The sequence below is a fragment of the Aegilops tauschii genome, chromosome 2, assembly GCF_002575655.3.
Source record: "Aegilops tauschii subsp. strangulata cultivar AL8/78 chromosome 2, Aet v6.0, whole genome shotgun sequence".
NCBI classification, from domain to species: domain Eukaryota; kingdom Viridiplantae; phylum Streptophyta; class Magnoliopsida; order Poales; family Poaceae; genus Aegilops; species Aegilops tauschii.
In genome coordinates, this window is record NC_053036.3 from 345,793,395 (window position 1) to 345,805,131 (window position 11,737).

At 43.2% G+C, this 11,737-nt stretch overlaps 1 protein-coding gene across 1 annotated transcript; it reads left to right on the forward strand.

Annotated features, from left to right (window-relative positions):
• Positions 1-678: 678 nt before the first annotated feature.
• Positions 679-11,070, forward strand: LOC109745649 (sister chromatid cohesion protein SCC4). The gene is made up of 10 exons (XM_020304759.4): positions 679-1,544; positions 1,659-2,127; positions 4,938-4,976; positions 7,076-7,197; positions 7,548-7,694; positions 8,937-9,026; positions 9,126-9,250; positions 9,887-10,092; positions 10,281-10,405; positions 10,543-11,070. Exons 1-10 carry the CDS (start codon positions 879-881, stop codon positions 10,735-10,737), a joined length of 2,184 nt encoding a protein of 727 aa, XP_020160348.1. The 5' UTR covers positions 679-878; the 3' UTR covers positions 10,738-11,070.
• Positions 11,071-11,737: the final 667 nt, after the last annotated feature.

Consider the following 11,737-nt stretch of genomic DNA (forward strand, 5'->3'; position numbering starts at 1 on the left):
AATCTACAATCTATAATTAATAATCAATAATACTTAAATAGTTGATCCGTACTAACTCTAATTCTCAAAATGCAACCTTTCACATCATTAAATGTGTCACATCATCATCCACAAAAACTATTTTGTAGCACATTCATAATCCGATTTGATTGTTCCATCTCCAATGATCAAACGTACATGCATACTCTTTGTTCAATTATTTCTGAAAATAATACCTTCTGATTTAGATCATTTCATTTGTAATCTAAAATTGGTCTTTAAAATCCCGTAGCAACGCACCACGGAATCACCTACATCCTAGCTTGAAAAACGTTTTTATATATTAGATGGAGGAAGTAGTTGTTAAAACTATCAGAGTTATTAGTGACAGCGAACTAAGCGTAAAGCAGATGGTCACCTATGCTCGCATTCTTCTCAATTTATTTTAAACTTTTTGGCAATGCGTATTTAGTGAAAAGAGACTGATGCTCACATTCTTCTTATTTTTTTTTTCAAACTTTCAGGCAATACGTTTTTAGTAAAAAGAGAGAGTAAGATGCCTATGGTAATACTACGTGAGCATCTGCGTTTGAACCGTACAGTGAAAATTACTGGTGGCACGACCGGAATTTGCCCCTTTCTTTCCGGTTTCACACGCGAGCAGCGTCACGTGTTCCAACCAGCGGCAGCAGGAGGACCCGCCGGACCATTTCCCCGTTCGGCGACGTGAACAGCGACCGAGCACAAGTGCACAACACACAAAGACGAGCCCGTTGAAACCGGCGGCCGAACCCAGTCCTTCCTTCCTCCCCCACCTCCTTCCAGCCCACGCTACCCACGCTCCCCCACCCCGATTCCCCCAAATCTCCATGCCGTTGCCGCTCACCGCGCCCTAGGTCATGCCGTCCGCCGGGCCGTCCATGTCGGCGGCGGATGGGCTCCTCGCGCTGGCGGAGGAGGCCGAGCGCCGCCGCGACTTCACCACCGCCACCTCCTGCCTGGAGTCGGCGCTCAGCCCGCCCCACGCCGCCTCGCTCCTCCCGCTCGCCGAGGCCCGCGCGCGGATGCGCCTCGCCGGCCTGCTGCTCGCCCGCTCCAAGGGGCTCGCCAACGCCAAGGCCCACCTCGAGCGCGCGCTGCTCGTCCTCAACCCGCTCCCCTCCGCGCCGCCGCGCCTCAAGCTGCTCGCGCACTCCCTCCTCGCCAACGTCTACGGCCTCCTCGGCGCCGTCCCGTCGCAGAAGCACGCGCTCCGCCGCGGCCTCAGCCTCCTCGCCTCCGCCTCCTCCTCGGGGCTTCTCCCCTCTGGCCGGGCCCTCCTCTGGACCAGTAACTTCCAGGCGCAGCTCGCCTCCGCACTCGTAGTCGACGGGGACGCCGCATCTGCTCTCACTACTCTGTCTGCCGGGGCTGCCGCCGCTGCCGATCTCGAGAGCCCCCAGCTCGACCTATTCTTCGCTGCCACCGCTCTCCACGTCCACTTACTCTGCTGGGAGGACAACGCCGCCGTTGAAGACGCCGTCGCGCGCGTCTCCCAGCTCTGGGATGCGCTCACGGCCGAGCAGGTAAACTCAAGTTAGCTTCTTTTTTCCATCTCTTCAATTTTAGGCTGTCTGTAGCAGTGAAGAGATGTAAACTTTGTGTTTTGTTGCATGCGATCTTATGCTTATTGGATGCAGAAGGAGCATTGGGTTGGGCTGTTCTTCTACACGGAGCTGCTGCAGACTTTCTACCTGCTCAGGGTCTGTGACTACAAGGCTGCCTCGAAGCATGTGGAGAGGTTGGACACCGCTGTTAAGAACGAGATGGAGAGGGGACACCGTATTAAAGAGCTTGGTACTGAACTCAGTGCAGTTGAGGGAACGCTAGCGCAGACCATGTTGAAGGAGAGGGAGAGGGTGGCTCTAGCGCATAAGCAGGGGCAGTTGAGAGCTCAGCTGCAAGCGTTGTGCGGGTATGACACATTGAAAGATGTGTTAGATTATGGGGACAAGTTATTGTTAGCACCACCGCCAATGCACGGAGAGTGGCTCCCACGGACTGCGGTGTTTGTGCTGGTGGATCTCATGGTCGTGATGGTCAGTCGGCCAAAAGGCATATTTAAGGAGTGTGGAAAGAGAATACATTCAGGACTACAGCTCATCCATGGTATGTGCTGTTGAATGCTAACTTATTTGAAGTATTGCTTCTGAAGATGATATGCTTATAGCTAACTACACATGTTATACGATTCAAGATAGCAGGCACAGCTAGTTTACAACCATGGGTATCAAATAGTAGCCATTTTTTTTACTAAGTCATGGTCCTTGACGGGTACTGAGGTCCTGCTTTACAGGGAGGTGCTTATTAAACCCAACCGTCAATACTGTGAGGGTTACAATTGTATTCCCTTCTAGGGTTTATTTTATGAGGTGTTTGTGTCATTTTATTAATTTCAGTATTTGATATAATTAACTACCATTCTAGTAATCTCACAGCTATCTTTTTGTGGATGTTTTTTTCGTACTACAAGGGCTTCCCTATTCATTATCATAATCGCTCTGCTTATCCTTGTGAACCAGATAGAATCTTCTTAACTTTTGGCCCATTCACTTCCTCGTTTCCTGTGGAGAACACATTATCGCTACTCCCTCCATCCATATATATAGGGCCTAGCACGTTTTTCGAGACCGCCTTTGACTATTGATAAGATTAATAGTATATGAGATGTATAATGTGAAAATTATATCACTGGAAGCTCCTTTCACGTACGAATTTGACGGTATGCTTTGTGTAACTTGTATGTCATATATTATTGCTCTAGCATGTGGTCAAAATTAGCCTAAAAAAATGCGTTAGGCCCTATATATATGGATAGAGGGAGTGGCAATTTTGTATGCGGTCCTCCCGTGTTCCAAGTCATCCCACTTCCACTCTCCCCTTTGAAATGCCACGATGCTGTTCATCTCAACGAGAGGGAACATATCAATGATAAGTTTGTTTTATTGCTCGTTCATATGAGCAACAAATCTATAAAGGTTGTCCATTCCAGAACATTTTCAGCATTTCTTGATACATGTCTACGGCAAGAATGCAGTGACAGCAATGCTCATATGGGAAGTGTGAACTTTCCCTTTTGCTCAACAACAACCCTTACAAGGTGGTGGTTTTAATTTTTGTTTGACAAGTTGAGATTGATCAGTACCATTTATCATGATCTGGTAAGATCTTCAGCCGACCTTAGGAGGATGTTTGGTTTCATCAAATGCTACTTGGCTGATGTGACATCCTAGCTTAGATGGAATGATAGACTGCTCATATGAACAAGGTGCACCTTCTTTTCCGGAAGCTCATCTCCAAGAACCTCTGGTTGAGTGTGCTTGGCTTGGAGCAATTTGGGGATGTGTGACCGGCCGGGAAGTTCTTCCCCGTTGCGCACGAGTGAGGACAATGTGTGGAGTGTTGGTCTGTGAGGCCAGTCTAGATCTCGCTATGAGTAACGACTGCTGGTCTGGGTGAGAGGTGTGGTGTTACAGCTGACCCTTGGGTTTCACAATATTCCATGGCCATTTTTCTTGTTGAAGCAAACTCCATGAAGGTGCCTATGTGAATGTTGTGACATAAATGGATGAGAGGCATATATAAATGGGAGTGGCCATGTTGATGCAAATGGTGGGTTTGAGATACACGATGTAGTTAAGAGGAAAGACTGAAAATGACGGGAAACGAGTCTTTGACTTTAAATTGAATATTTCGATTTTAACTTTATTGGATGATTATTTTAGGCCTTACTAAACAAGTGTTACACAAAATAATGAAATCTTGTTTTACATTTTAATAAAGTCCACTTTGCAACCTTCAAACCTTGCCGAAGTTCACGTTACAACCTTCAATTTCTAAGCCATTTATTTTTATCCCAAACCCAGCTGTAGCAAATCTGCACCATTAGGTCTTAAATTAAACAGTGTTCCACAAAACAATGAAATCATGTTTTACTTTCTATAATAAAGTCCACTTTACAACCTTCAACTCTTGCCAAAGTTCATGGTACATCCTTCAACTTGTGAGCAATTTATTTGTAACGCCAAAATATGAAAATCCATTCTGTTTAGCCCCTTGGTCCAATCTCAGGTGGTTTTGTGCTGATTCAGATTCCACATGGTGGACAGCTGGCACAACTAATCCACGACAGCCATGGCCCTATGTCTCTCTTCTGTCTCCCATGGCCATTTCTCTTCTTACTTTCCCCGACCCGAGCTAGCCCAAATCTCTAACCCTGCAGCCACAAGATTATCCAAGGCAACAGTGAATATCTTCCAGGATATGATGCAGGTTGCGAGATTGAAAAGAGGACAGGCAGGCTTGAGTTGGGGAGAGTGAGGAGAGTTAAAGTCGTGCTTAAGAGAAGAGAAAGTCACTTGAGAGATGAGAGAGAGAGGGGGTAAATGGGTTTCATAGTTTGGAGTTAAAATAAATGGTTTAGTAGTTGAAGGTTGTAATTTAAACTCGGCAAGATTTCAAGGTTATAGTGTATCTTTTCTAATTTTTACGTGCTGATTATATTCAATTGATAACATAGCCGTCGCCGCCTTTTAAAATTAAACCTGGTGTGATTTTGTAAAAAAAAAAAATCCTCAATTGATCAGCACCACACGTCCAAATTTACAATAGCTCCCTGCATACTAGATTTATTGTCCATGTATGCCTCATGAAACATCAAACATGGTACACCTTCAGTCCATCACTGGAATTTGCAAGGAATAACCTCGACCCGCATGCACCACCTGTTGAGTAACCAAGGGCAGTAAATGCATTGATACATGTCGACCTTGCATAAGCTAATAGTAACCTTTGGCCATACATTTTTTCTTGGATATTTTAAACATGATCTTATATATATTTTGTCTATGTTATAAAGCTGAAATATATAGAAACTTCTGTATATCTGTAATTTACTGGGCATTCACATTGTTTCACAGAGGAACTCTCGAAGCTTGGGATCGTGGATGGTGTGACAGGTACCGATAATAACTTCAGTTATTTTCTACGGACAACCCTTTACAAATTTTGATTGTGTACTACCATATTTTAGAGCTGACACTTAATGCATGACCCTGGTTGGATCCGTGTCATTCTACTACTGTGTAGTTCCACAGTCCACACACTTTTTCCTTTGTTTGGTTAAGCAACATAAGCTCAAATTTTTCTCGAGAATATGCAAGAGCCTTTCATATCTTTCCATGAAGCTGGAAAAGCAGTTTAGATGCAAGAAAATCTGCACCAAAATGGCGAGACATGATAATGGAAGACAATCCCGAAAAAGAGCACTAAGCCTAGGAGGCCGCTCCTACAGTGGCTCAATAAACAAACTCCCAGCCCTTGCTTCTTCTCATTTATCTGCCTCATCCTTGATCTACTACGTAACTTTTACCAAATCGTGATGGTCATTCTAAAAATCACACCTTTCAGAAACAATCTTAAGTTGAGCTGATACTGTGACACATTAAATTATAATTCTGTCAGTTGTCACGATTCTTGTTGTCTTATGTGCTGGATATGCATGATACCTTGTCCTGCTGAAGTTCCAACGTGCCAATCCTATGCAGACTTAATCAATTGTGATATGTTTAACCCTTTCTCATGTGGTCATATGTTCCTTTTTTTTTGGGTCCTTTCTTCCTTTTTTCTTTTCTTTTAAGAAAACGGAATTTGTAGCTCCTAGCTTGTCAATCTTTGCCCAACAACAACAACAACAACAACAACAACAACAACAACAACAAAGCATTTAGTCCCAAACAAGTTGGGGTAGGCTAGAGGTGAAACCCATAAGATCTCACGGCTAACTCATGGCTCTGGCACATGGATAGCAAGCTTCCACGCACCCCTGCCAACTAAATCATCGATATCAGTCATCGGCATTAATTTTGAATTTGACGTGAACTACTTCACACCAGACATTTCTCTAACTCGCTGGGCTGCTTTAATGAATTCAATCTAAGGAATATCTATATGCCAACGAATACTTACCTGATCTGCTCTAAAACAATGACCTCTCCCTTATATGCAACAACTGTAGCAAGACCTTACCCGTTTCTTCCACAGCCGCTCCATTAAATTTCTCATGTTATATTTTTCCGTGGTACCTCTCTTTATCCTCATCTTCTTTCTCCACCCTTGTACTGTTGCTCTCAGCGCTGGGCTCCCATTGAAGCACCAAATCTGCACCACATCATAATCTCATGCTTGTTTGCACCGAGACCACCCAATTTGATGGCCATGGGCGGCGCCAAGTACCTAGATGAGTTATCTTTCCAGACAGCCTCCAACTTCTTTGCCGGTACCAGGTGTTGCCCTAGCTACAACTGCCCGCCGGTCATCAAGAAGGGGCAAGCTGGAGCTTGCCATGGTGTGCACACTGAAGTGTCATGACAACTGTGCCATTCTCCGCTCTTCACCATCCCCGCCGTTGACTTTAACGTGTCTTCTTCAATCATGCCCTACTGTGAGTTCGACCAAGTACTCCTCCCATGCAGCCTCGCCGTTGTTCGGCTCCTCAACTAAGCCTGCCCTTCCCCTAAACCTAAAATGCCACCACTGCGCATTTTTCACCACACCTTTTGTCTTGTGCCAGCATTTACTTGAATTAAATGGGATCCCCTCAACAAAGCGATCACAGTAGTGATGTTAGTGGCCCTTCATATGGCTCAAGCCCTTGTATCCACCACTGACTGTTTATTATTATGGTTTGGACTATTTCTTATTGTGGCCTGTCAATCCTGCACAACCACCCAACTGTTTCTTTTGAGTTTCTATGGAAACTGGTAGCACACATCTCGAGATCCACTGCCATGTAGTCAATTCATTGAGGGCCATCGATTATCATGTTCCACCATGTTCGCCTGCTTGAATGGAGATGTCAAATAAGGGGCATGTATGTCATTGTTCAGTGGTACGTCAGGGACCGGGGGAACTGTTCTGTCGTATATAAAGAACTTTCCCGTAAATATTTTGTGCTTCGCAGGAAAAAAAATCTTCACTAACTGCAGAAGAAATTATTATTGTAGTACTGTACTTCTGTTACCTTAACCTCATTTAATTTTTGTCATTATATATACAGAGGGAGATTTGGAACACTCAACGATATGGACGGCCGGGTTGTATTTGATGCTTTTACTTCAGTTTCTCGAAAACAATGTGGCTGTAGAACTCACGAGATCAGAATTTGTTGAAGCCCAAGAGGTACATAAAACAGCATATCCATATTTTTTACTAATACGCCGGATGACTGCTCAAGTTTGCAAGTTTGCAACCGTTCTTCGTTATTTGTCTATGTATATGCTTTTCAAATATACCTGTCCATTTTTTCAAGGGCATCCCTGCCAATCTGTTTATTGAAACTAATATGTCTCGCGATATGTTGAGCTATTATATATTTATTATTGGGTTTGATATAAGCACATCTTGCCTGGTATAATAGGTCCAGTAATTGTGCCAGATACGTTTCTTTCCAAACATTAGATCTATATATCTTATGGTTATTCAGATCTATATATCTTATATTTATTATCAATTCGTCATTGTTTCTGTAGGCTTTAGCACAGATGAAAAATTGGTTTACTCGTTTCCCAACGATTCTCCAAGGTTGTGAGAGCACAATTGAAATGCTAAGGGGACAGTATGCACATTCTGTTGGCTGCTTTGACGAGGCTGCTTTCCACTTCCTTGAAGCATTGAAGGTATTTTTTTTCCTCTCGATATGCCACTCCACAGCAATGTTCAGGATATCGGTATCTGGTACCATATCGGTCGGGTGCTGAGTGGGGATAAATAGGCGAAGTTTCCAGTAAAGGCTATTTGGTGTCCCATCGAGTAGCGATTAACTGACCAAGATGCTGATTAACTGGCTGATATTTGGAACAATGCTCCACAGTATGTTTCTTTGCATACTCTCTGCCATATATTTCCTAGTATCCTCTTGTATGCTACCAAACACATTAATATTCTGTGGGGTTTCTGCACGCTGCACCTCCAACTGTGCTTCATGTGATTAATGATGTAAAAAGCTAACAACATCCGGTCATTGGTTATGTGTTCAATGTGATCTACAATCAGGTTTCCAGTACAGCAACAACAACAACAACAACAAAGCCTTTAGTCCCAAACAAGTTGGGGTAGGCTAGAGGTGAAACCCATAAGATCTTGCGACCAACTCATGGTTCTGGCACATGGATAGCAAGCTTCCACTCACCCGTCCATGGCTAGTTCTTTGGTGATACTCCAGTCCTTCAGATCTCTCTTTACGGACTCCTCCCATGTCAAGTTCGGTCTACCCCGGCCTCTTTTGACATTATCAGCACGCTTTAGCCGTCCGCTATGCACTGGAGCTTCTGGAGGCCTGCGCGGAATATTCCCAAACCATCTCAAACGATGTTGGACCAGCTTCTCTTCAATTGGCGCTACCCCAACTCTATCTCGTATATCATTATTCCGGACTCGGTCCTTCCTTGTGTGGCCATTGGCCACACATTCATCTCAACATGCGCATCTCCGCCACACCTAACTGTTGCACATGTCGCCTTTTAGTCGGCCAACACTCAGAGCCATACAACATTGCGGGTCGAACTGCCATCCTATAGAACTTGCCTTTTAGCTTTGTGGCACTCTCTTATCGCAGAGAATGCCAGAAGCTTGGCGCCACTTCATCCATCCGGCTTTGATTCGATGGTTCACATCTTCATTGATATCCCCATCCTTCTGCAGCATTGACCCCAAATATCGAAAGTTGTCCTTCTGAGGCACCACCAATCCTATTATAATATAGCTATCCCTCTTTTAGTCAATATTTTATGCGCCCCAAGACCGCTGAAGTAAAAACATCTATCAAGGAATGTAGATTTTTATATATTAGGCCATTTGTTCTTATGTTCTATTGCAACCTATCCAGCCCTTTTCTAATTTAAGAAATACATTTTTTTCAGCTGACAGAGAACAAATCAATGCAATCTATGTGCCAAGTTTACGCGGCAGTCTCCTACATTTGTAAGGGTGACGCGGAATCATCTTCAGAGGTAAAGTAGGATTTTATATCACTCCTACATACCTGTCTTTTTTCTGTATCAAGCCAGCTAATACAACTAAATATTTGCCTCACCTTTTTGGTTGTTTAGGCACTAGAATTGATTGGTCCTGCTTACAGAACCATGGACTCATTTGTTGGGGTAAGAGAGAAGACCTGTATCATTTTTGTTTACGGACTTCTACTTATGAGGCAGCATAATCCACAAGACGCACGGTGAGATATGATATAGTACTAAGTAGAGAAAGTTAGCATAATGACTGCAGTTTAATGAACGTATTGTGCATCACTATAGTTTACATTTAAGATGAGTAAAAACAAAATTCAAATGTTTTAATAGATGTATAGAAATGATGACTATAAAGCATGAAGGTAAAGAAGAGTTGCTTCTCCTTTATTTATTTATTTTGCATCTCTCATTTAAGAGGGAGGGAAGGGTATATGATTTTTTCCCCACTACTCCCGGATAAAAAAAAAGATTTTTCTTCTAGGGTTTCATATTCGTATTTCTCCTCTAGTATTCCATATTTATATTTTTACAGGGTTCCATATTCGTCCTTTTGAACTTTAAAGTTCAATTGAAATTGGAATGGCAAAATTGGAGATCCCCTCTGTCGTGACTGGATATATAATTGTTTTCAATTTTTTTAAAGCCACATGATCTCGATGCATTAAACATATGGTCACTTAGAAACAGAAGTTATATCACCATGTAGCTAATGTTCTGCATTATTTGTTTCCCATGGGTGTCTGCCACATTTCATTTCCTCTTTTACGTTGAGCGAACTCTCGGCAAGTTTGCAGATAGTCAATTTCTATGTTGTTAATATGAAACGTTTCTACCTGATGCAGGGTTCGCCTTGCAAGTGGTTTGAGAATAGCGCACCAACAGTTGGGTAACATCCAATTGGTTTCTCAGTATTTAACAATATTAGGTACATTAGCACTTCAGTTACATGATACTGGACAAGCCAGGGAGATCTTGAAGTCATCGTTGACGTTAGCTAAGACACTATATGACATCCCAACACAAATCTGGATCTTGTCGGTATTTACAGGTATGTCCTCAAGGTTACATTGATTTCTTCACAAGGCGATTGAAAATTCAAAGCTTTGTAATGGCCCTCCTACTTGGTTTCATTTCCTTCCGTAGGCTGGTTGTTTAATCTCTTGGTATGCATTCTTGCTGTGACTGTCAATTTGTCGAATTTCTGGATGTTGATGGCAACTGGTATCTTATTTTCAGAGTTATATCGAGAGCTGGAAGAGAAGGAAAATGAAATGGAGAATTCAGAATATGGAAGCAAGAAAGAAATCGATCTGCAGAGAAGACTGGCTGAAGCTCGTTCTCGCGCTTATCACCAGGAGCTGGTATGGTACAACAGCTTTGATTGAAGTTGATCCTTTGTCTTGTTATATGGAAGTCGGACAATTTTACTACTCTTTTGTCACCGAAAAAAACATGGAACACATCTATGCAAGGAGTTGAAGTTGAAGTTGTGTTTCAGGTGGAGAAAGTGAGGATCGAAGCTGAGCCGCTGCACAACTTGTTCCAGAAGCATAACGATATGTCGGGCCTGCCGGTAAATGATGACCTTGACATCCCAGAATCAGTGGGGCTGTCCACTCCCCAGCCCTCGTCCGTGAGAAGGCTGGTCGATTCAAGCTCGGTAAGGCGCAGCACAAGGAGGCGGGTGTCCTGAGTCATGCTGGCTGTCCATCGGAGTGAATCGCCATGCTCCCCATAGAGAGAGCATGCTGGACATGTTAGCCTATAGGTCCCTCAGTTGTTGTTATTAAGTTTATTATTAGTCAATTGTACACCGCTGTAGCTTCATCTTCTGTTAACAATTACTAGCAAAAGAGATCATGCGTTGCACCAGGAGAGAAATTCCACAGGCCCCTAACTCAATAACCATGACTCAAACCCCCATAGGTAGGTTCAGGTTCTTTATTTCAACACATGGTTCTCATCTGTGTTGACAATCACAACGTGTTTGAATGTGATCAATCTTAAAGCGTCTCTCTCAGTATAAGATGAGAACTTTGCTTTTTTTTTTTTTACCTGCAAGGTTTTGATGAGGCATGCATGCGTGGTTATAGATGGCTTGTTTTGTCTTCAATCTGGTTTTGTTGAGGTGTTCATGTCCAATCCGGTTTGGCACCGGTACGAAAGAAAGATGGATCATGCGCTATTGATTGAAGATTTTACACATTTTTAAATCAAAATTCATGTATAATATGTTTTTTTAAATCCGGTGACCTTTATTAAATAATAATCATATCAGTCACCGAGCGATGGAAGGAGTGGAGGTCTGATGATGATGTGTAAGAACAATGTTAATATGCAGCTGAATTATTATCATGACAACTATATTGATGTTGTGGTCAAAGGAGCGCATCATAGTACAGACTGGAGGTTAACGGGTATGTATGGTGAGCCGGTTTGGAGACATAGCATCACACATGGAAACGGTTCCGTGATCTACATGCTAAGGGTAATTTGCCTTGGGTTGTGATAGGGGATCTAAATGAGATTTTGTATTCATCAGAGAAAGAGGGAGGTAATGCGAGACCATTATCATATATGTCTGCGTTTAGGGATTGTTTGGCTGATTGTTCTCTGGAAGACCTTGGTTATATTGGCAATAAATTCACTTGGAAGAGGGGGAGGATCAGAGAGAGACTGGATAGAGCTGTGGG

Bases quoted from the DNA above. Each gene is read 5' to 3' on its own strand.
- LOC109745649 (XM_020304759.4), top strand. From the start codon at position 879: ATGCCGTCCGCCGGGCCGTCCATGTCGGCGGCGGATGGGCTCCTCGCG. The intron at 2,128-4,937 runs GTATGTGCTGTT...ATTGTTTCACAG, and splicing joins AGGACTACAGCTCATCCATG to AGGAACTCTCGAAGCTTGGG. The intron at 7,695-8,936 runs GTATTTTTTTTC...CATTTTTTTCAG, and splicing joins ACTTCCTTGAAGCATTGAAG to CTGACAGAGAACAAATCAAT.